Genomic DNA, 24,656 nt, shown 5'->3' with positions numbered 1-24,656 from the left:
CCAGAGCAAGATAGGTTAGTGCCCACCTTCTTCTTCTTACCGCCTAGGGTCCTCTCCTCCTTTTACTTCTTTTGTGTCTTCTCCTGAGTTGACCTCCGACGTCTCCCTCCCTTCTCGGCTTGCTTTTCTAGGGTCCTTTAGGTTCTCCCCCCAAAGAAAAATGTCTTCCGATTCTTCTGCCCCCGTAAGTTCTGGGAGTTCTTCTGCTTCAAACCCCCAGGCCCCTGTCTCTGCGGACGAACCCCATTCGGGGCAGGGCCTCGCCCGGTTTTCGCACCGGGCGCCATTCCTTGTTCGTCGACTCCGGATGAACTTCTCCTGATAAGGGCTCGGTACGGGGTCCCTTCAGAGTACGACCTGGAGCTTCCTGGCCCCTCTGACCGGGCCAGCGCTCCCCCTCCTGGTCGCTTTTGTTTGTACCAGGAGGCATTCCGTGCCGGACTCCGGCTTCCGCTTCCTGCTTTTGTTGCCGCCTTCTTTCGTTTCTTAGACATTTCTTTCGCCTCTGTCGCCCCGAATTCCTTTAGATTTTTGATAGGGTTTCTCTCTCTCTGTCACATAGCCGAGGTCCAGCCTTCCCTCTCCCTGTTCAGACATTTCTACACCTTCAAACGCCATCCTTCAGCGAAGGACTGGTGGTACTTCTCTCCCCAGTTCGGTAAGAAGGGGTTGCTGAAGGGCGCCCCTTCTTCGATTCATAACTGGAAGGAAAAATTTCTCTTCATTTACTGTCCGACCCTGAAACTGGGCCTGCCCCCTTGGGGGTCTCTGAGGGATTCCGTCCGCCGGGCTCCCAGCCTGGGAGAGGACAACCTTCAGGCCGCCCAGAAGCTCCTGAGTTACCCCGCTCCTTCCCTTCCAAACCTACTGAGGGAGCAGCTTCTTTTCAACATCGGCCTGAGTCCTCAGGATCCAGCAAGTATATATCTTTCCTTTTCTTGTCTTCTTCTTCTCTCTCTTTCTTTCTCTCTCCTTTTTCCTTTTTCCTCTTTTCTCTTTCTCTTTTTTCTTTCTTCTTCTCTCTTTTTTTTTTTTTTTTTTTTGACTCTGGACTGATCGGTGCCGCTTTTTCCTTCTTCTTTTCTTTTCCTATTTTTTTTTTTTTTTTAGCAATGGACGCCAAAGCCACACGGATGCTCGCCAAGGCCATGAGAGCCCAGAAAAGGAAGGGCGCGACGACTTCTGGCTCGACGAAGAGGGCCAGGGTGGAGGAGACGAGCTTGGCTGCGCCCGTCCAGGCGACCCCAGCAATCGACATTCCTTCGGATGCCGAGCCAGCGGCCCCCCGGGCTCCCTCAAGGAGCCCGCCGACCGGGGTCCCCATTCCGGAGGTCCGCCCCGCGGAGGCGCCCGCCGCGGGGAGGAGGAGAAAATCGATGGCCCGCAGGCCGAGCAGCCACCGAGCCGCTGCAGACGAGTCCGTCTGCTCCGAGGGGGGATCGGAGAACCCCTTCAACGATAAGGCTCTGATCCGTCGGCTGCTCGATGGTTTCATTCTGTCCGATGTCGTGGAGAGGATCGATCGTGCCGATCCCGAGCAGCGGGCCTGGGACACCTTGGGGTCCTTTCTTGAGGTAAGCGGATTTTTACTGGCACAGTTGCTCGGTCTTCGTTGTGATTCTCTATCTGTCCCTGCAGATCGGGCACCAGCTCTTCGCCTATGTCGAGGCGTCGGGCCGCATGAGAAGGGATCTTCTTCGGGCGGAGGAGCGCTGCCAAGACGAGGTTGTTCGTCTTCAAGCGAAGATGGCCGAGGTGGCCGCCCTCCGGGAGGCCCTGGAGAGAGAGAGACAAGACCGGAAAGAGGAAAGACGAGTCCGGGAGGAGAGGCGAAGCTTGGAGGAGTCGGCAAGGAAGGCGGAGGCCGAGGTCGCCCATCTGGCCGAGCAAACTCCGGTTCTGGTCTCGGAGGCCAGGACCCTTGCAGTGGAGGAGTTCAAGACCTCCACGGAGATGAGGGAGCTGAACGTCCAGTTCGGCCTGGAGGCATTCACCAAGGGGTTCGAGCTCTGCCGAGAGAGGGTGGCCAGCAGGTATCCCGACCTTGATCTCGGCTTTTTGGAGGAGTCTGACGACGAGGCCGCCCCTTCGTCCGCCGCTGCCGCAGTTGCACCCTCCGTGCCGGGCTCTCCACCCCCTGCCCCCGAGGTCTGAGACCTCCGACCTTGTGGTTTCCTTTTGTCGCCATATTTCCTTTCCGCTTGTCTTCAAAATTAATCAATAAAATTGAATTTCTTATTGTGGATGGTCTTTCCTTCCCCCTGCTCCTTCTTTCCTGCCTTTCTTCTCGTAATGAGCTGGTCTTTGACGTTTGCATTTTTCGATGGCAGCGCCCCACCGAAGCACTCCCCTTGCCCCTGGGGGTCCCGCTGAAGTCAACTATCCAACGGCTCAAAAAGGAGGTCCTCCACCTGACGAAGAAGTTGAAAAAGTCGGAGGACGAGCTTCGCAAGTCGAAAAAATGCTATTCCGAGGCCGTCGCTGAGGCCGCCCACTTCAGGAGTCTCCAAGTGAAAGCAATCATGGACTACAGCCGGAGGAAGGCGAACTTCGCAAAGGAGCTCGAGGAATGCACGAAGAGCGCCAGCGACCGAACTTGGGCTCAAGAAGCCAGGATCAGCGCCCTTAAGATGGAGCTGTCAGCTGCGAAGAAGAGGATCGGCCAACTGGAAGGGAACTCATCCCGGCTCACAGCGCGGGACGAGCAGATATGGTCACAAAAAGTTTCCGACCTCCAGAGGCAGCTTCAAGATGCTGAGGTGAGCCACGATGTACAGCGGGCCAGCTGGCACCGGCAGGTAGAAGAGTACAAAGGAAGATTCCGTCGGGCGGCGGACGAGGTTGTTCGTCTCCAGGGGCAGTTGGTTACTAGGGCGCAGCTTGCTAACGCCCAAGATACCGAAGAGCTCCAAGCCCTGAGAGGCACTGTCGAAGGGATTTCTGTCTCCCTTGGGGAGAAGACAGCCGAGCTTCAACAAGTAAGAATCCAACTGGGGCTTGAGCGGAAGGCCGTCGCAGACGCAGAGGCGGAGTTCGAAGTTTTGCGGAAGTGGCATCGGGAAGCGGAGGCTGAGAGCCGGCGACTTCGTCAGGCGCTCCAGGATATGCTGCAAAAGAAGGAAGAACTAGAAGAAACGGTGGAGAGCCTGAGGCAGTCCTGGTTGAGGGATGGAGGTGATCACCCTAGGTTAGAGGGAGCAGGACCTCCTTAGAGTTCTTTTGTAGTCACCCCCTTTTTTCTTGTCGTTTTGTCCCTCTTTCTCTGGCCATCCTGGCCCTGTAGTACATATATCAGAAATGAGGAAAAAGCACTTTGTGTTACCTTGTCCGCGCGTAGCACCAATATTGTCGTTCGTTGACCCTTTCTCGTCGTTTGGCCTGTTTGGCTTAGAGGTCGTCGTGGAAAGGGGCTCTTCCCTTCCATCCGATCTCGTCATGTGGCCAAGCCTCGCCACCATTCTTAACCCTTGCTGGCGAAGTAGCGAATGGAGCCCAGCTTTCTTAGGAGCCCGGGCGAAGTCTTTCTTGGCGGCGGAACCCGGCTCCCGTAGGAGTCCGGGTGGAGCCTTCCTTGTCGTAGGAACCCGGCTCCCGTAGGAGTCCGGGTGAAGTCTTCCTTGGCGTGGAAACCCGGCTCCCGTAGGAGTCCGGATGAACTCTTCTTTGGCGGCGGAACCCGGTTCCTGTAGAAGCCCGGGTGAAGCTTACCTTGGCGGCGGAACCCGGCTCCCGTAGGAGTCCGGGTGGAGCCTTCCTTGGCGGCGGAACCCGGCTCCCGTAGGAGTCCGGGTGGAGTCTCCTTTGCCATAGGAACCCGGCTCCCGTAGGAGTCTGGGCGAAGCCTCTCTTTGTCGTGGAATCCCGGCTCCCGTTGGAGCCCAGACCTTCCACATTGCTCATGTCAGGACGAGGTTCTCCTCCTGTTTCTGTCAGGGCCGTGGGGGCATGTTAGGGCGTTGTAAGGCCTCTCCCCCCATCCGGTCTAAAAGAACCGGGCCTTCGACTTTGCTCAAGTTAGGACGAGGTTCTCCTCCTGTCCCTAACAGGGCTGTGGGGGCACATTAGGGCGTTGTAAGGCCTCTCCCCCCATCCGGTCTAAAAGAATCGGGCCTTTGACTTTGCTCAAGTTAGGGCGAGGTTCTCCTCCTGTCCCTAACAGGGCTGTGGGGGCACATTAGGGCGTTGTAAGGCCTCTCCCCCCATCCAGTCTAAAAGAACCGGACCTTCGACTTTGCTCAAGTTAGGACGAGGTTCTCCTCCTGTCCCTAACAGGGCTGTGGGGGCACATTAGGGCGTTGTAAGGCCTCTCCCCCCATCCGGTCTAAAAGAACCGGGCCTTCGACTTTGCTCAAGTTATGGTGAGGTTCTCCTCCTGTCCCTAACAGGGCTGTGGGGGCACATTAGGGCGTTGTAAGGCCTCTCCCCCCATCCGGTCTAAAAGAACCGGGCCTTCGACTTTGCTCATGTCAGGACGAGGTTCTCCTCCTGTTCTTGACATGGCCGTTGTTTTTGAAGGAGTCATATCCAGTCATAACACATCCGCGTTAAGTAGGAGGAGCGCGTTAGCTAGAAAGAAAAGTAGATTCAAAACGAAATAGTAAGCAATACATTTACAGTTCTCCCGCTCCTCCTTGAGGCCCTCCGGCGATGGAGTCGATGGTCCCGATAGGAGGCCGGTCCCCGGACTGCTCCTCCCTTTTCTGCGGTTCGGGCGGTGGGAGGGCTCTTGGCCTGTCTCCTCTACCCTCAGGCCGGCGGCGGATGAATCTGTCGAGCCGACCTCGCCGGATGAGCTCCTCGATCTCGTCCTGGAGCTGGATGCACTCTTCGGTGTCGTGGCCATGGTCGCGGTGGTAGAGGCAGAACTTGTTGGGGTTGCGCTTTCCGGGGTACGTACGCATCCTCTCCGGCCTAGGAAGCAGCTCCCTGACCTCCATCAGTACCTGGGCCTTCGAGGCGTTGAGGGGGGCGTAGCTGCGGAACTTCCCTGGTGGGGAACCCCGTCGAAACCTGTTGTCCGGGCTCCTCTGCCTGCGTGCCCGGGGGGGAGTATGGGCGCGCTTATGCCCAGGAGGGGATCGGGAGCGAGGCCGGGCTTCCTTTGGCCTCTTCTCAACTGCGAGCTTACCAGAATTTTCCGCCTGGCGCTCCCTCGCAGTCTCTTCATCTTTCATTTTGAAGGCCTCTTCCGCTCGGGCGTATCCTTCAGCCCGAGCCAGCAGATCAGCGAAATCCCTGGGGTACTTCTTCTCCAGGGAGTATAAGAGATCATTCTTCTGAAGGCCACCTTTCAGGGCGGCCATGGCAACCGACTGGTCCAAGTTCCGGACTTCCAACGCCGCGATGTTGAAGCGGTTGATGTAGGCCCGTATGGACTCCCCTTCCCTCTGCTTGATGTTGATGAGGGACTCCGAACCTTTTCGGGGACGTCGGCTGCTGACAAAATGGGCCACGAATTGGTGGCTCATTTGATCAAAGGAGAATACGGTACCCGGCTTCAGAGCTGAGTACCAGTTTCTTGCTGCTTCCTTCAAGGTAGACGGGAAAGCCCGGCACAAGATGGTGTCAGGGGCACCGTGGAGCAGCATCATCATTCGAAAGGCCTCCAGATGATCGACCGGGTCTGACGTCCCGTCGTAGCTTTCGAACTGAGGAAGCTTGAAATTCGGCGGGATCGATTCCTGCATAATCATTTGGGAGAAGGGAGGGTCAGTGCAGATATCCTCACCATAAGCGGGAGGTGCATGGCGGAGTTCTTCGATCCGCCGGTTCATCTCCTGGAGCCTCTGGTCCAGGAGATCCTCTCGACTTCGAGTCTCGAGGGTCCTTTGGCAGAACGGGGGCAGGGACCTCCCAGGGGTGGAGTTGTGGTCCGATTGAGGGCTCTCCACCCTTGGATTCGCCTTCCCGGGAAGGACGGGGCGGCTGGCCCAGGTGGCCCGCCCCACCGCCGGGTTCTGGCATTCCGGAGATGCCCCTTCCTGATGCGCCGACGCCTGCGACGGCTGCTGCTGCATTGCCTGTACGGCCTCGACGAGGCCTTTGACCTGCTGCGCCAGCAAGTCAAACTGCTCCGCGCCGACCGCCGTCGCCGGAGGGGGAGGAGGAGCTGGTTGAGAAACGGGAGGGGAGGCCGGAGCCTGAGATCTGGCCGCGGAGGCCGTGGACCGCCGGGTGGATGCCCTGCGCGGAGGCATCGGGTGTCGATCTCGTGGGGGAGGATTAGGAGTAGATGACGGAGAGATGGCCGGAGGCGGCTCCGTTGAGCGCTCCTTCAAGAACAAGGGTGCTGCGAAGACACAGGCCCCTTCCTCTAGCGCCAATCCTGTTGGTGCAAAAATCCGCCTGCGCCGGAGAAGCTGGAGTCGAGGAAGCCGCGGTCGCCGCCGGGACCTGCAAGGGAAGTCTAAACCGGAGGTGGGGTTGCTCCGGCAAGACCCTCCGACGCTCAAGTCAGTTCTCTGCCTCAACAAGAATGGAGTGCTCGAACGGAGAGTTTAGCAGAGTTTTGAGATAAGGCAAAAGAGCTTAAAGAATAACGTATCTGAGTCCCCCTTTTATAGGCGGGGGAGGCAACGGACTGATGGCGACGTTTGTAACCGCCTGGTAGTGGGCCGCCCACGGTCAGGGGAATTGATTGCGAAAGATAATGGAGCAGACACGTGGGCATCACCTCGACCCGCCACGTGGAATCTGTTACGAGGGGTGGAGCAGCGTCCGTCGTCAGGAGAATCGCATGGTATCCGTCGCAGGAGGTGGAGCAGGCTCGTGGCCGTCACTGTGGCCTGCCAGGGGATAGTGGAGCTGTGCGGAGTCCGCCACAGGAAGTGGAGCAGGGTGGCTATGGCTACTGCGGCTTGTCAGGGAATGATGATACTGCGCGGAGTCCGCCACAGGAAGTGGAGCAGGGTCGTGGCCGTTTTGAGAGCATGTCAGGGGGCGTGGATCTGTCGATTGAAGCTCGGTAACGACTGGAGCCCGATTTCTGTTGAGGTCCGGGTGAGGCCCTCCGGGCGGTAGGGGTCGTGAACGGAGCCCGGCTCCCGTAGGAGGCCTGGCGGAGCAGCAGTTGATACCGAGAGCGGAGCCCGGCTCCCGTGGGAGTCCGGGCGGAGCTGCGCTGATGCCGACAGTGGAGCCTGGCTCCCGTAGGAGTCCGGGCGGAGCTGCACTTGCTGATGGCGGTGGAGCCCGGCTCCCGTAGGAGTCCGGGCGGAGCTGTACTTGCTGATGGCGGTGGAGCCCGGCTCCCGTAGGAGTCCGGGCGGAGCTGCGCTGCAAACAAAGTTAAGGGTGAAATCTGGCTCCGATAGGAGTCCGGATTGAGCTTACCAGCAGTTGCTACTGAGAGCGGAGCCTGGCTCCCGTGGGAGTCCGGGCGGAGCTGCGCTGATGACGGTGGAGCCCGGCTCCCGTAGGAGTCCGGGCGGAGCTGTAACTGCCGTCGGCGGTGGAGCCCGGCTCCCGTAGGAGTCCGAGCGGAGCTGCACTTGCTGATGGCGGTGGAGCCCGGCTCCCGTAGGAGTCCGGGCGGAGCTGCGCTGCAAACAAAGTTAAGGGTGAAATCCGGCTCCGATAGGAGTCCGGATTGAGCTTACCAGCAGTTGCTACTGAGAGCGGAGCCCGGCTCCCGTGGGAGTCCGGATGGAGCTGCGCTGATGACGGTGGAGCCCGGCTCCCGTAGGAGTCCGGGCGAAGCTGCACTTGCTGATGGCGGTGGAGCCCGGCTCCCGTAGGAGTCCGGGCGGAGCTGCACTTGCTGATGGCGGTTCCGCCGTGGGTTCCGGCTGTGGGTATTTTATACCCAACACCTTGCATGCTTATGAAAAAAGTTTTCTATGAGTATGCGGCGGTTGCCATGACCCTCGATTTAAATCTTGGATCGGGGGCGTGACAAAAGGAGAGGCCAACAAGTAGAGAAAGGATATTATAGTGAAAATCCGATGCATTTGATGAAAACAAGTTAGCGATGATGGCTCTTGATAGAAAAACATGGAGAGAAAAAATATGAAGAGGTGGTGTGCCTTTTGCCTTATCTTTCATGAGATTGGGGCCAAAATTCGACGAAGATAAAAAGGATGCCTAAGAAAAGATTGAGAGAGAGAGAGATAGAGAGAGGAGAAGAAGAGATTGTGTGTGTGTGTGTGTGTGTGTGTGGAGTGCCACCTTACATGATGGTGGGCAAGCTAAATAGCCAACAGGAGACCATATTTTTTAGCTCCATTAGTGATTGAGAAGGAGAACAAATCCACCTCCTCCTCGAATAGGGGTTTTGTGTGGAGTAGGCCATTTTAGACCATACCCTAGCACTAGATAGAGCCCGATTAAGTTGGCCAGTAAATGTATTAGGATGGATCTGACATTCTTATTTTATATGTTCATAATTTTGATTTGTTATATACATTATGCCTATTATCTCAACCTGCTTTAGTCCAACATGTGGTGGTCCAAGACTACATTCGAGAAGGTATATTAAGTTTGATATAACATTGACTCATTCTCTAATGGCTTATTATTTTTTTGATTTTTTTCGATACACATTAAATTATTTTTTTTTCAATTTTTTTATTATTTTTCATACTTAAATCTACAAATTCTATTTGCCGCCATCCTAACTCTAATTCTAAAATGGCATAGATTGCAAATTAGTATTGGCAGAAATTTGAAAAATCTTGCAAAAATAGATTTTGGAAGTTATCTGGATTTTGTTTATAATTATTGTTTCATATACCTAAGGGACGTGTGAAATATATCTTAGGAATATATGCTCTTATCTTCACCTAAACATATAAAAAATATATCTAACCAACATTGGCAAATTATAAGAAGGAAAGAAAGGGCGAAGCAGGATCGCATTGCCTCCGGTTTCCATGTTTCAATGGCAACTACTTGAATTTTATTTGGTTTACTCGCCTCCATAAAAATTGTAGGCTGGGGAGGTGCAGCCAACTGGGATACCGTCCTAGTAGGCTTCCCTTTTTAAGTCTACTACGCAACCTCAGGCCCCAAATTTGTTAAACCATCCATCATTGGACGGCTTTTGATCAAGACACGTAGCAGAAGTTCCCTGATCATCACTATGCCATTAACATTCTTGTACGCGCGTCTAAATCTCGCGAACCTTCCACGTTGACATTCATGGAATGAACCGTTGAGATCGCCCCAACAACAACTCGACCTCCCATTGGCGGAGACTCGGAAATCTCGAAATCCTATTGGTACACGTCGTCACCGATGACATGTACCCGTCTCCGGATTCGTGGAAACGGATCCGGTTTACGTGTTGCGGTGCCGCTCGGACCCAAACCCTTCCATTAAATACCGCTGGAACCCATCGTTCCTCCGAGTTAGGCCTTCGTGAGCTCCAAAAAAGAGAGAGAGAGAGAGAGAGATTCCATCAGATCCGTCTTTAGCGTAGGGTTTTCGAGGAGGAGGAGAAGCTCCTGAAGGAGCCATGGATCGATCTATGCGAAATCGCAGCTCCGGGATCATGTTAGGGCTCCTGCTTACAGGTATGAATTGTTTGGATCCCTTGAGCTTTCTTCTCTTCGATCAAGTTTTGATGGTTTGATTCCTGGGATTTGTTTTCCTTTCGTGATGAATATAGTGGTTTAGATCTGGTTCTTGGTTTTATTTCGTTGGATCGGAGTGTTTATTTCTTTCACTTTTACTTGTTTGTATGTGTTTGTGTTGCTGATCTGCTTTGAGGGAATGATCCCGTTGCATGGTTTGGGGTTTGTTGTTGATTATTTGTCATTTTGATAGAGACGGAGAAACCAATTTTGTTTTAGGTCCAGATTTTTCTTTACTCCACGTAAAATCTCGGATTTTTATTTCCATTTTATTTTATTTTAATTTTTTTGGCTTTTGTAGGGTGTCAGAGTTTGTTAAAGTTGGGATAACTTTAGATCTTGGATGTGGTTGATCTCATAAAATGATGACGAATTTGATATGCTTGATTTAGTGGAAGCATCAAGTTTTATCAGTTTATTCCTTAGATTGGACGTTAGAAATTAACTTAATCTTATTTAGAACTGGTTGCGTGAAAGTGGCTTCCGTACGTCGTAGGTTTGAATAAATTGCTTGTGGTTTGTCTACCTTTTTTTGATTAGACATGGATTGCAATATCAGATGGGATAACTTAAAGATCACTTTTTGGATGACTGTTCGATGGCTCTCAGTTAGTGATAATTTTTAGCTTGTGTCTGAATTAAGAAGTAAATGATCTTCTGCTAACTGTCTTTACCCTTTTATTTCTCTTGCCAAGAAGCGTTAATGTTCCTTTATTGTATAAAATTGGTTGGTCGGAGTTTGTATTTTTTGAAAGCTGATATAATTAAATATCTCCTTTTTCTTTGTGGTTCTCGAGTGTTTTTATAAGCAACTTTTTGAAACAATAAACATAGATCGAGAACAAATCTTTAGTAACTTATGCATAAACACATGGCAAAACTTCATGATCATCAGAAGTTAGTGGATTTCTGTTGATGTAAACTAGGTTGTCGATCTTGTGATGGTTAACCTAATTTATGTGTGCCAATGCACTATCTGGAGGACAAATTGAACTGGTTAATAACTAATCCTTTTATTGGCCATTGGTCGTTATTATTGGAAGCAGGAATTTACTTAGATTTCTCGAGTAACTATGAGTGCTTGTTTTCTAGACACTGAGTTAAGGAAATAAATGGTAAATATCCTTTCAGAAATATTATCTTATATGTTTTTAATGGTAAATAAATTAATCTTTCGATGGAAGAAACTTATGCAATCATGAGAGAAGGCTAGAAGGCCCGAAATAACTTAGTGATATGAACCATTTAAGCATATCATTTTACCAATTAAATGATTATTATTTTCTTATATTCTTTTGGTATGTACATTGATATGTGCCTCCCTATGTATGTTTACATTTATGCAACAAATATTTATTCAATCATTGTTCGGTGACATGGTTTTTGAATCTAGCCGGCCATCTTTATTTTCTATCATTAATATTTTGAAGTTGCAGATAATGTGGTAGGTTTCTTTCTTTTAGAGGAGAAACAAAGATCTTATATGTGTGTGCTCTTAGTAATGTTAGTGTACAAAAGCAATGAAGTATTAACTCTGGAGGATAATTTGGCAGGATGTCTCTTTGCATTTTCAATTGCAAAAGAAGAAGCCACCAAGTTGGGGACAGTTATTGGTATAGATTTGGGCACCACCTATTCATGTGTTGGTGTGTACAAGAATGGTCATGTAGAAATCATAGCCAATGACCAAGGGAACCGTATTACACCATCCTGGGTGGCTTTCGCTGATACCGAGAGATTAATTGGTGAGGCTGCAAAGAACCAGGCAGCTTTAAATGCAGAGAGGACGATTTTTGATGTTAAAAGGCTTATTGGAAGGAAGTAAGACTCTCTCTCTCTCTCTCTCTCTCTCTCATTCTTTGCATTCTGTTAACCAGTGCAATGATCTAATTTATGTGCTCTTGTAGGTTTGATGACAAAGAGGTACAGAGGGACATCAAACTTGTGCCATATAAGATTGTGAACAAGGACGGAAAGCCTTACATCCAAGTCAAAATCAGAGATGGGGAGGTCAAGGTTTTTAGTCCTGAAGAGATTAGTGCCATGATTCTAACTAAGATGAAGGAGACAGCTGAAGCATTCCTTGGGAAGAAAATCAAGGATGCTGTTGTCACTGTCCCAGGTAATAAAAATTGTCTGATTTAGAAATTACTTTTAAGTGAAATTCTAATTGCAGTCATCTTCTTACTTCTTTTGTTCTTAATTTATTCCAGCTTACTTCAATGATGCTCAGAGGCAGGCAACCAAGGATGCCGGCATTATAGCTGGTTTGAATGTTGCTAGGATAATAAATGAACCAACAGCTGCGGCTATTGCCTATGGTCTTGATAAGAAAGGTGGGGAAAAGAACATCCTTGTTTTTGATCTAGGTGGAGGGACATTTGATGTCAGTATCTTGACTATTGATAATGGAGTTTTTGAGGTTTTGGCCACAAATGGTGACACTCATCTTGGAGGTAAGACCTTTGGCTTCCAACGGTAGAGGATTTTTACAACTTTGTGATTATTTTTCAGCTTAAATTTTTGGCATAATCAATGATCTGGGCTCTCTTTATTTGTTTTAATTTCTACTCCACTTATCAATTACTACCCATTTCTGTGGCTTATGCTCTAGGTTTTGGTTCACAAGCATTCCCCGAAATACTGAGGTAGCTTTGTAACATGAAAGGCCTGGAGTCCAGCATGTGCTGTTTTTTTATCTGTAGCCTTCTGCATGAGGACAGCATGATGGCTGGATTTCTAGTCATGGGGGTTCCATTCCAAGTAAAGAAGTATCAGGATTCTTTAGTTTTAACAGGAAACAAATTAAGCAGATGATATTTGTAGGGGAAATTCATGTTCTAATTGGAAGGCTTGAATACTTAAATCAGTAGTAAGGATTGAGAGAAAGCAAGATCTTGGATTCTAGCATGGTCTTCTGAATAATCACAGCTATGCTTGCTCATTTGCATGTGCACCTCATGTGCTAGAACTAGTGTAAATGTAGTCTCAATCATTATGTGTCAGCAACTTGTGATGCTGCAGTCGTTGAGAGTTTTTCTTGGTAGCATCGCTGACACAAGTTAAATTGTTTGTATCCTGCAGGTGAAGACTTTGATCAGAGAATCATGGAATACTTCATCAAATTGATCAAGAAAAAGCATGGAAAGGACATCAGCAAGGACAATAGGGCTCTTGGGAAGCTGAGGAGGGAGTGTGAGCGTGCCAAGAGAGCTTTGAGCAATCAACACCAGGTCCGGGTGGAGATTGAGTCACTATATGAAGGCCTGGACTTCTCCGAGCCTCTGACCCGAGCCCGGTTTGAAGAGCTAAACAATGATCTCTTTAGGAAGACCATGGGACCTGTGAAGAAGGCTATGGAAGATGCTGGACTGGAGAAAACCCAGATTGATGAAATTGTCCTTGTGGGCGGGAGCACCAGGATTCCAAAGGTTCAACAGCTTCTGAAGGACTATTTTGATGGGAAGGAACCTAACAAGGGCGTGAACCCAGATGAGGCAGTTGCATATGGGGCAGCTGTCCAAGGAGGCATTTTGAGCGGGGAGGGTGGTGAAGAAACTAAAGGTAATTTTCTTCTACCATTATTTTTCTGTAAGTTATGTACCTAAAAGTTAGATAATTAGGAGCAATCTCATCATAATGTTCTATTGCATCCCAGTGGGATGTAGCATGAGTACCACAAAATAAAGCATAAATAATGCCCGAGTTAATTTATGGTGTGGTGTCGTAGGTCACAGATTCAGCTGGTACTAATTTGTATTCTGTATTTTCTAATGTGATCCGGTTGCAGATATTCTCCTGTTGGATGTGGCACCTTTAACCCTTGGAATTGAGACCGTTGGTGGTGTGATGACCAAGCTGATTCCAAGAAACACCGTCATCCCAACCAAGAAATCTCAGGTTTTCACCACTTATCAGGATCAACAGACTACCGTCTCCATTCAGGTATTGGGATTTTTTTAGAAGTCTATGCTCCCCCGAATGATGTGCTGCTTTTGGGAATTTGTTGCATGTGAATTGGATGCTCAGCTGAATATCTATCTTTAAATGCAGGTCTTTGAGGGTGAAAGAAGTCTCACAAAGGACAACAGGATGCTTGGGAAGTTTGATCTAAGTGGAATTCCTCCAGCTCCCAGGTTTGTTTCCTCACTTTCATCTCTTCAGATAATATTCATCTTCAAGAAACTCAGCAATTTTTCATAGCAGTCTTCTTTACCTACTAAAAAACTATTGTGGTTGGTGAAAAAAAACAGGGGCACACCTCAGATTGAAGTCACATTCGAGGTTGATGCCAATGGTATCCTGAATGTGAAAGCAGAAGATAAGGGGACGGGTAAGTCGGAAAAAATCACCATCACCAACGACAAGGGGCGTCTTAGTCAGGAAGAGATTGAACGTATGGTTAGGGAGGCGGAGGAGTTTGCTGAGGAAGACAAGAAAATAAAGGAGAAGATTGATGCCCGCAACCAGCTGGAGACGTATGTCTACAACATGAAGAACACGATCAACGAGAAAGACAAGCTTGCTGACAAGCTTGAGAGTGAAGAGAAGGAGAAGATTGATGCAGCTCTTAAGGATGCCCTTGAATGGCTTGATGACAATCAGAATGCCGAAAAAGAAGACTATGATGAGAAGCTGAAGGAGGTCGAGGCTGTATGCAACCCCATCATCTCTGCTGTCTATCAGAGATCTGGTGGTGCCCCAGGGGGAAGCGCGGATGAGGATGACTCCCATGATGAGCTTTAAACCTTCTTCGCTTTTTGAGGGTCAAAGTAGTGTAGATGACGCCAGACTAAAGCGTATCTTGTAATTTTTGTCTTAGTTTGATTTAAAGTGGAAGAGTGTGGAGCTTAGACAGGAAACAGAAGGGTGGCATGGCACGAGTGCTCCTTCATTTGGATTTTTCTTCTTTTAGAGACTTTGTTTGACAATTTGTCCAAGTAAGATGGAAAGCAGTGTTGCCATTGAAATGTGTCTTTGTGCTGTCACTTTTCCAAAGTTGTAGGCTTCAGATTTTATTTGTTCCTGTTGAGTGACAAAGTCTTTCTCCATCCGACTGGTGAATGTCAAGATAGTGAAGGACAATATCAAGCTAGAATGAGCGCGTATGTGAAAGCTGCTGATGGCTTCCTTATTACAACAATTTGGAGCCTATGTGTCTTTGATTTCAAGTCTGCCGAGTAGGATGCTTGGAAGAACGAGCATGATACCGGCTCGTGAAACAAACTCGGCTAAAAATCCTCCGAACGGAAACGCAGCAGAGTTACGGAAGGGGGCTTAAGGGTTGTTTACAAAAGTCTGTGTATGACAGGAGGGAGGTTCGTTTGGGAGTTCTCACTTCATCAGTGGTTACACTTCCCCTGTTGTTCCAAATACGAACTTCAAGCGATCTTTGTTGGGTAGTCACAAAGCATGATGCATTCATTTAATTCGGTCAAGCCGAGCTAACAAGTCTCCTTCGAACTCGCAATCGTTTGTGGTTTCTCTAAAAAAATCATAATTAATTCGCATATTTAACATGCGTAATGCCTCAGGAAGTTCGCTAGCTGTGGACGGTTACAAACCACGAGTTCGAAGGGCCTCTTAATAGCAGGAGAAATCTGGAGCCCTTCCAGTGCAACTACTGCATCTCAAGTTATTCACTTTTCTTAGAAATCCCTATCCTACAATTTTCTCAAAATCAACTTCGACGACGAATAGAAGATAATATGATGAAGCTAATTTTATTATTCATGATGTGATGTCACTTCTTGTCGTTGTTGATGGTTCTTTATTTTTTGATAGTTCTGTACTTTAGACTGAGCCGAGAATAATTTGGAAGGGTCTGGTTTATGCTATCTCCATCATGCATGTTGATAGTTAATAATCTTCGAGAGAATTCCAAGATGATCTCGTGGTTGTTTTCAAGTCCAAGTTTCAGAAGGATCATTGTCTTCGCTTGCTGGCTGATGTTCAAAGACTCATTGTGATCTATTTTTGCTGTTTGATCAGGCACATATTCAAAAAGGAGAATAGTGCACTGTCTTGTGTCGCTTATGATATCGGTACCTGATTTGGTTCCTTGTCTATTTCGTGATCTGATTTGGTGAGGTACTTACGGCCCTAGGGCTCTTTAAAATAGCCGGATCCAAAAGAAAAAAAAAAAAAAACAGTGCTTGCCATCCGGAGATCATCAATCTATGGGTGGCTGTTACGGGCTATAGAATGACAGGAAAAACCTGAGCACAGAGACCAGGCGTTCTTCTCTTGATTGTGCTCTAAAGCACCGCACTAGCATGCCAATGAGTCAGCTAGCTGGTTGTATCCCTCTCCACTTCTGCAGTCATGTTTCAAACCCTAATAATGTCATATTTTTACCAAAAAAAACCCTAGTAATGCCATATCAAAAAGCAAAAACCTTAATATTTGTGGTTGCATCACATTTTTGACAGAAAAAAAAAAAAAAAGCATTTTACCGACGCTATTAACTTTCTATCAAAGAATCACTATATATCTTAAATATTTTACTAGAGAACTTATGGTTGGAGGTATCCTGGACGGCTGGACTATAAAATTTTAAAAAGCAGAGCCTTGTTACATGGGAGACATAATTGAGGATTTTTTTTTTTAAAAAAAAACAAAGGAGTACCAACATAGGTTATGGTGTATGAAAGATTCTCCCCAAATAGAAAATAATAAAATAACAGTTAAATAATAAAGAATGTCCTTGGGGTAGTTGTTAAGGCAATTTCCTTTATTTATCACCAATCACACAATGAATTAGTATCAAATTCTAGTTAAAAATACGATATTAATGGCATATCATCTTTCTAAATTTGCTATCAGTAATTTTTAAAACTTCTCCACCTAGATCAGCAACCTGGTTGTGCTTTGCGCGCATTCCTTTTTGTCTTAATGATATTTTTAAAGTTTATTTAGAAATATAATTAGAGTATTCAAAGTTGTTAATATTTGGAAATAAATTGTTGCTTCTTTGCAATAGAAAGTATTATTTGTAGAGAATTTGCCATGCAAGCCTTTCATAACTTTTAAGATCCACGAGGATTTTAAGACAATGGGCCGGGGATGCCCTACCCTAAATAACATGGTACAACAAGTTAAATCAAATGTTGATATGTTATTTGGTATAATAAGGACAAGAATTTTTTATATGTATATTTTTTTAAATATTTAAATTTATATAAATATTTTTTCAAAGTTGATATCTACATATATGTCCTCATAACTTTTTTTTTTTTTTTGCATATGTACTCATATCATCTAACACTGTTCAAAATTAACGATTTAAAATTTAAATGACTAAAATAAATATGTAAAAAGAAAAATTTATAAAGATATATATGCAAATAGTAATTTTATGAAGGTATTCATGCAAATTTGAATATTTAGAAGGGTATACACGTAAAAAACCCTAAACATAAATACACATCTCTTAGTTTGTTAATTTTTTCCTTATTCTAATAGAGAAAAATTAACATATATAACTAAAATAATAAATTTACTTAATTTATTAATTTACATAGATAAAATGATCTTTTTATCAAATAATAGATCAAAATTATTTTATCTAAAAAATAAAAAAATTGTAACCATCTATGTTTCCTCTAATGTATAATAATATATTTCTAAGAAAAATATCTAAATATGATATTAGATGAATAACTTGTACATTTACATAGAATAGATATAGTTGTGGATTTGAACATTATATAACAATAAAAATATATAATCTTATTATATTTTATTTTAAAATTTTTTAGCGAAAATATCTTTATGAAGTATTAAGGTATATCATGTTGTTATAAGATGGACATAATCATCCCATCTTGTATAAAAATAAAATATAATATAGTATTTTAATATATAAAATATTATATAATATTATTATCATATTGTTATATTATGTAATATGTTACTGTATTGTAGAGAAGAGGGCTTGAATCTACCTAGATGAAATAGATAAAAATTAAATTAAATTTTTTTTGCACGTATATCTTTTTAAACATTTCAATTTATATGAATATCCTCATGAAATTACTATTTATATATATATATATCATTATAATTTTTTGTTTGCACATCTACCCATAAGGATATTTTAGTCATTTAAATTTTAAACTATTAATTTTTTAATGGTGTTAAATGATATAGGTACATATGCAAAAAAATAAAAAAAAGAATATACATGTAAAACAAATATTTATGAAAATATACATATGAATATTAATTTAAAAAAAAATATTCACATAAATTTGAATATTTAGGAGGATATATATACAAAAACAATCCTAAAAACAATCTTTTGAAAGAACACAAAAAATTTTTATAACTTTGCTAGCCATATTGCAAATAAAATCTTAGAATTATTATTCAATATTCTTAAAAAAAAAAAAATCAATTTTATTTTATATATTTTATAAGTATTTAATAAATTTAAAATTTATTGTAATTAATTTTTAAAAAGCTTAATTTGAAAGACAAATTGCCGGTGTTGTTTGGTATGACTTATATATTTTTTATTTTAAAAATAAAAATAAAATATTATTCATATTTTCTAACTTTTAAAGTATAATATATTTTATATATTTAATTATTTTAATAAATATCAATATAGCAATAGTGTTAGTGATAATAACAGTGATGATATGATGAAGAGGGCAATGGTAGTGTAATATAGGCTACAACAATGGTGACGGAAGCTATACACGATGCTTTGGAGAATAATCACAATACTGGCAGTAGCAATAATATAATGATGAAGTGTTGGTGATATGCCAAATATAGCTAATGATGCTGGAAGTAATGATGGAAATGACAGAGGTAATTGAGACGGGTATTTATTGTGATGGTAAAAATATAAGTATTTTATTTTAAAATATTAAAAATAAATATTTTTATTTTTATTTTAATAGAAACCATATAAATAATTTCAAAAATAACAAATAAAACAAGAATATCAAATATATTTTTTTATTTTGGATTCTATGTATTGTCAAAATGAAAAAAAAGTAACTCGAAGTGACATGTTAATTTTTATTTTTTATGATTTCATAAATACAATATTGCCCTTTCAATTCTCATTTTTTTAAAAAATAAATTTATAAATAAGCTGCCCAGCACCCATACATTGCGGTTCTCTCGTTCCTTTTTAAACTTCAATTTTATTCTTAAATAATAATAATAATGATGATGATGGTATGTACCCATATGGATGGCAATTTTAACTAATTTATTGGCTATTTGATCTGATTCAATTTAAATAGGATGAATTTTATTTGATTCGATTAAAACTCAGGGTAGATATAAATTTTTAAAAAAATATTTAAAATAAATTTGAATAATGATACACTTTGTTTGAAATCCAACTTGTTATTATTTTAATAAATATTTTTTAAAAAATTATAATTATTTTATAATATTTATATATATTCAATTCAATATATATATATATATATATATCCGATTTGTATCTTTATTTGATCCAGCTCATTCCAATCTTGGTGAATATGAAATAGATACTGATTGATTAGATATGAAGTAGATATTAATATAAAATTTTTAATTATGAGACGCTATTGACCGATCCAATCTATACCCATATCGGATCAGTTGCGATGTACTCTCGCGCCACAAGAACTCTTGTGTGAAGTCAGCAACGGATTGCAAACAAAAAATCCCTACTCTCCCGTCTTGACCGAAGTATCCGCCGCTCGATCCCCCCAATTCTCGCTTTCCCCTTTCTTTCTCCCATCCCTCCTCCTCTCTCTCTCTCTCTCTCCTCTCGCCCCATCCAATGACACCCCACCTCTCCTCCCCTTTTCCCCTCTCCAAATCCCTTCTCACCCTCTCCCATCAACCCATCCCAAGAATACCAACACCCCAAAAGCCTATCCAAGTCCTCAACTCCACCCGTCTCCAACCCAAGAAGAAGATCGGAAGCCCCGAGCCCCCATGGCTCCTCCTCCCTCCCCCCGCCCCCGTAAACCCCTTCTCGGGCGAAACCCCCCCGCTCTTCTACTTCCAGCTCAAGAACCCCGCCACCCGCATCCCCTTCTCCCTCCGCCTCGTCCAGCTCAGGAAGAAAAGCAGCAACTCCCCCCGCCCCCGCTCTTCCTCCCCTTCCCTCGGCTCCGTCGGCAACGCCGTCTGGTCTCTCGCGTCTCTCATGGAGGAAATCCAGAGATCCATCCTCTCCGAAGACGACGAGGCCGAGGAGACCGTCGAGACTGTCTCCAGAGACACCGGCGACTCCATTGTTTGGCTCTTCCGGAGAGTCTTCTCCTCCTCGCCGAACCTCGCCATCGGCCTTCTTGTTCTCATGGCCGAGTTCTTCGTCGTCTCGATGGAGAGACGGAAGCCGAAGGTGCTCGCGCTTGTCGCAGAAGTCTCCAATGGTTCAAAACTCGGTCCGGTGGAGATCGGGGGGAATTACGGATCCTGGTCCGACATCGGAATCCTGGACGACGCCGATAAGACGGCGTTGGCGTTGGCGTTCGACCCTGACTACATTGGGCGGCGGTGCATGGCTTACGAGACCATGATCGCCAATGAGAAGACCAATTCACTGATCCTTTCCAACTACGCGCAGCTCCTTTACCAGTATGAGAAGGATTTCGATAGGTGAAGCCTCGCTCTCAATACGGTTTGCATCCTTGGCTTTGGTCCTTTCTATACTGGCTCTTATGTTCTTTTCCTATGGAAACATTTGGTGGCAGAGCGAACCATTACTTCAGTTGGGCGGTGAGTGCCGAGCCGGCGGACGGGGAGGCGATGAGCAGGTACGCATTGTTCCTGTGGCATGGGCGCGGAGACCTCGAGGGGGCAGAGGAGATGTTCTTGGAGGCAATACAGGCGGACCCGGAGAACGACTACCATAGGAGTAATTATGCCTGGTTTTTATGGACAACCGGCGGACAGGATACTTGCTTCCCTTTGGAAGATAATGAGGAAGGAGATTGCCAGGAATTGTGATTGTTACTCTTTGTGGCAGAGGTTTATATGGTTCGGGGTCAAAAGGTAGGTAGGTTTTGAACTAAGCAGCTACAGTCTGGTTAGTGCTGGGGTTGCTAAAGAATTTGAAATAGTGTAGCCTAGATGTATGGTGTTTATTTCATTCATTTATTTATTCAGCAGTGTATGGTGTTTATTTCATTCATTTATTTATTCAGCAGCATTGGAGCAGGACTCTCAGAAGCAGCCTCTGTTCATATCTTGTTTTATCATTTGCCTAAATAAAGAACTAACTTTTGTTCTCTTGTCTGATTTGCCACTCTAAAGAGCTGGGTCTACTAACATGTGTGTTCGGTTTTCAAAATAGTGTTTCTAGAAGAGATGAATTTGGTTCACAATGTTCATCAAGCACCAAACAAGTTGCTTAAGTTTGAGGGGCACACCACATGTTTCTTGGATCTAGTTTAATGATGCAAATCCTGTCGTTACTTCCTTCTAAGTTATTACGTGCATAAAACTTTCAATTATCATAGGGTGCCGACATGAAACAATGTGATGCAATATAAATCAAGGTGTGACAAACTTTTATGTAAAATTACATATTAGACAGTGTACCTGCATTGCATGTAGTTGGATCATGTTATTTTATATTCATTCATAATTAGTTAGGTGAATAAGGATTTAGTTAAAATGAAAAGAATCATTACTATGTTCGTGTTGAAAAAACTATACTTTCTATTGATAGAGCTGGTCAACAGAATTGGCCAAATCTGCAGTTACTGTTTACAAGTTTCATCACATGGGTGATGGGTGGGTTTGGCTTTATGCTTCACCAGCAATTAGACAAAAAACCAGAAGCAAAATCAAACCACCATCTCCATGGAATGGTCAGATATGATGCGAAAAAAAAAATAATCGGTCACTGGTGGCTGGACTTTTTTCTTGGTTTATTGTAGCCTCACATTACTAACATTGTATTGCTAGGATGTGACCCAAAAGACATGAAAGTTGTACCACTGTACAGAAATGAAAGCAGTTAAAGGAGTAAACATGAACCATGTTTCCAACTGAAACAGTTTCTGCATATGTGAAGCTTTAGTGATCTTTTTTGGCTTTGATATGTACAAGTTGCTCTCATGCCAGTCTATAATGATTGCACATTAACACAAAGAAGAGGAGGTGGTTCTGGCCATTCACGCTCTCATTAACTCTATACCATGTATTTGTAAAAATTTACTCGTTTGGCACAATGGGCGATAAGTAGTGATGATTGATGGATATGATATAAAAATGTATGCGACACAGGAGCATGGAGACTGCAAAACATATTGGAAAGGAGGCTTAATGGTCGCAGCAAATTATGAGTTAATGTAAAACAAATGCCTGTACCATATATGAGACAAACACTAATGATCTGCAGGGTAGCGAACACATAGCTAGGCTCAAACTATGAGAGGAACAACATTTTCAAATTCTCCCACTTATAGAAGGATGGTAGAAGAGCTGGAACTGTAAAACATTAACATCCGTGTCTAATTCCCTTGTTGTGAACTTGCTGAACACGATTGCTGCCGCTATGCTCCAGTGAAGACCCGCGCCTTGCTCCTGGAGAACAGTTGATCTTGCAAGCAAATCCTCTTGCCGGAGTTGTTCAACAGAAAGACCTTTCGATACCTAAATCAATCGAAGTTTAGAAAATAGTAGAAAGAATCAATCGAAGTTTAGAAAATAGTAGAAAGAAAGAAGCACAGAGATTTGAGCAAATAATTTTTTTTATCCAAAAAACTTATCTTGGTCCCTCTCTTACCTCTCTGTATATAGAATTTATCGCTATATTGTAGCTTCCACACCTTGGAGTGCGGGGATGTGGGAGTTATTGAATTTAATATGGATTTAGTGGGTAGTTAATCGACCCACGATTCTCAATTATGAGCAGTTAATGCGTCCTCTGTGTGTCGTAACCGTTCTTGTAACCCCTAATCTTTCGATTCATTCATTACGATTTCTTAGATAATACTCGGTTGACATCCAAATTAGATGATCGATTTAATACCGATGTAGTTATCGATTTATGACCAATTGTGCTCTCCAATTAGTCTACAAATATTGTTGATAATCGTTCGAGTGGATCTGAATATGTAGGAGATCATCGACCTTAATTGAATAGGCAATCAGGATTCAATCTAGATCATAAATCCAAGTAAATACTCCAATAGTTGCCCCCCACTCCCAAATCCGAGATGGTTTAAATACATCGGATGGAGGGAGTAAATCATGATTTTCAGATTTCGAGCTCAATTTATGATGCATGATTGTTGGGCCTATCTATATATAGGGGTCTTCTTTTCTTCAAACATTTTTCTTTTTTACTACTGCTTCTTTCTGTTTCACGATAGAGGGAGAACTCCATTCTCCTGTTCCCGATTCTAGTTCTCCTTCGCTCCAATAATCACTCAAGCTCTAGTAAAGTTACTTCTTTTTCCCTTTGTCCTCCTTAGTTGTGTATAACTTCCCTTAGGGCTCATTTGGCTTTTATTCTCCCTTATTTCCGATTTCTTCTTCTTCTTCTTCTTGCCTTTGTAATGTCATCTTCTAGGCATGAATCTGGGATGAGAACCTCCTGAGAGACCAGGGTTCTCGAACCCCACATTCTCGGGATACAATCGAGGAAGTGACTTCTTATCAACGCGACCAGTCAAATTCTCAAGGATCAGAGAATCCAGTTATCAAGAATCATTTTGGTCCAAACAAAAGATCAAAAATGATCAAGACTAATATTCGATGTCTTAAGGATCGATATCGGATTCTGAGTCGATATCAGTTCTCGATTTTGGGCTAAGATAGTTGAGTGACTCATCCTCCTGATGAGCATCTTGCCATCTACGAAGAATTTCTTCGGTCTAGACTCCAATTTCCTCTTCATCCATTCATTTGTGATGTCTTAGATTTGCATCGAATAGTCTCCACTCAATTTGCTCTAAATTCTATCCGAATCCTTTGTTCTTTCGTTGTTCTCTGACATTCTTCATATTCTCTTGAGATTTTCTCTTTACTGAGCCCTTTTTACTCTCAAGAAACATCCTTGAGACAGGAGATGATGGTACTTTGATCTTTGGTGCCATCACCAATTCATTATCAGACTTCCATCCTATGTTCATAGGTGGAAGAATAGGTTCTTCTATGTCTTGACTGACCATCCATGGAGGTTCAGGTGGATCTGGAGTGGTCCTGACCTTTCTCCAAGCAAGAATGATCAAATTTTGATCGAGGACAAGGAGCATTATGACTTGCTGCTTGGTGCCGAGGTTCCAAAACCGGTGGAATTGCTCTCTGAGCAAAACTTGTACAGTGTTGGGTTAAACCCAGTTAACTCTTTAGGCAGAATTTTATTTCTCTTTCTAATTATCAAGTTTTTCTGTTAAAATTTTCTACTACTAACTCTATTTCTTGGTATTGCAGTAACGAAGCCAACTACTAAGTCGATCCAATCAGGAGTGGGGAAGAGACCGACTTCCTCTCCGAGGAGAATTCTTTCAAGAATCTTCGAAGAAGACTCAGGGAGAATCTTCTTCAGGAGATTAGAGACTACACTGTCGTCGAGGTCGTCACCGCCACCAATTCCTTAGACTGGGCCCTCCAGCACCACCCCTATTGAGGTTGAAGATGATCTGGTGATCGTCGAGGTTGCATCGACCACGGTAGCTCATCTACTTTCACTTCGAGGACGTCTATCGAGCCAGATTCATCTTGAACTTTATCTCCACTATCTCATCATATGCCTTCATCGGGATTGGGATCTTCAGTACCGATCAGTCCATTGTTGGGTGCAATCCGAGGAAAGGCATCCTAAGTTTCTTCTCAACCAGCTAACCAACCTCCTCTCGATTCCTCTAAGGAAGGCTACATTGCCCTGAGAATGAGGGTTCGGGCAATGAAGCAGCACTTTGAAATCATCAGCTAGCTCGAGAGTCGATGAAGATGGTTATACTCCTAGCCAACTGGGAAAAAAAGGAAATCTCATCCTTTGGATGAGATTATCAAGGGTTGCTATGCGTCGCTTCTTGGGATAAGTCCGACTTACTTTTTTAACTTTATCACTTGATTCTCAAATTTCTTAGAGAATTATATCTTCTT

At 44.3% G+C, this 24,656-nt stretch overlaps 2 protein-coding genes across 6 annotated transcripts; both read left to right on the top strand.

Moving 5' to 3' along the window:
- The first annotated feature begins 9,325 nt into the window (after positions 1-9,325).
- Positions 9,326-14,542, top strand: LOC105042857 (luminal-binding protein 4). The gene is made up of 8 exons (XM_010920200.4): positions 9,326-9,512; positions 11,126-11,393; positions 11,480-11,694; positions 11,786-12,028; positions 12,657-13,136; positions 13,363-13,517; positions 13,626-13,708; positions 13,826-14,542. Exons 1-8 carry the CDS (start codon positions 9,455-9,457, stop codon positions 14,316-14,318), a joined length of 1,995 nt encoding a protein of 664 aa, XP_010918502.1. The 5' UTR covers positions 9,326-9,454; the 3' UTR covers positions 14,319-14,542.
- A 4,725-nt stretch (positions 14,543-19,267) lies between these two features.
- Positions 19,268-20,831, top strand: LOC105042858 (uncharacterized). 5 transcript variants are annotated; one of them, XM_010920202.4, is made up of 3 exons: positions 19,268-20,192; positions 20,288-20,588; positions 20,744-20,831. In XM_010920202.4, the coding sequence occupies exons 1-2, from the start codon at positions 19,366-19,368 to the stop codon at positions 20,541-20,543; spliced, it is 1,083 nt and encodes a 360-aa protein (XP_010918504.1). In that variant the 5' UTR covers positions 19,268-19,365; the 3' UTR covers positions 20,544-20,588; positions 20,744-20,831. The 5 variants fall into 5 exon arrangements, with proteins under 5 accessions (XP_010918504.1, XP_010918505.1, XP_073112594.1 ...); XM_010920203.4 differs by having other exon boundaries at positions 20,741-20,831; XM_073256493.1 differs by having other exon boundaries at positions 20,288-20,592.
- Positions 20,832-24,656: the final 3,825 nt, after the last annotated feature.

The sequence above is a fragment of the Elaeis guineensis genome, chromosome 4 (assembly GCF_000442705.2).
Source record: "Elaeis guineensis isolate ETL-2024a chromosome 4, EG11, whole genome shotgun sequence".
NCBI lineage: Eukaryota > Viridiplantae > Streptophyta > Magnoliopsida > Arecales > Arecaceae > Elaeis > Elaeis guineensis.
The sequence above is the reverse complement of the archived record's forward strand: the minus strand, read 5'-3'. Positions and strand labels throughout refer to the sequence as shown.

Coding starts and splice junctions, on each gene's coding strand:
- LOC105042857 (XM_010920200.4), top strand. CDS start 9,455: ATGGATCGATCTATGCGAAATCGCAGCTCCGGGATCATGTTAGGGCTC. Junction 11,394..11,479: donor AAAAGGCTTATTGGAAGGAA/GTAAGACTCTCT, acceptor GTGCTCTTGTAG/GTTTGATGACAAAGAGGTAC. Junction 13,518..13,625: donor AGACTACCGTCTCCATTCAG/GTATTGGGATTT, acceptor CTTTAAATGCAG/GTCTTTGAGGGTGAAAGAAG.
- LOC105042858 (XM_010920202.4), top strand. CDS start 19,366: ATGACACCCCACCTCTCCTCCCCTTTTCCCCTCTCCAAATCCCTTCTC. Junction 20,193..20,287: donor TATGAGAAGGATTTCGATAG/GTGAAGCCTCGC, acceptor ATTTGGTGGCAG/AGCGAACCATTACTTCAGTT.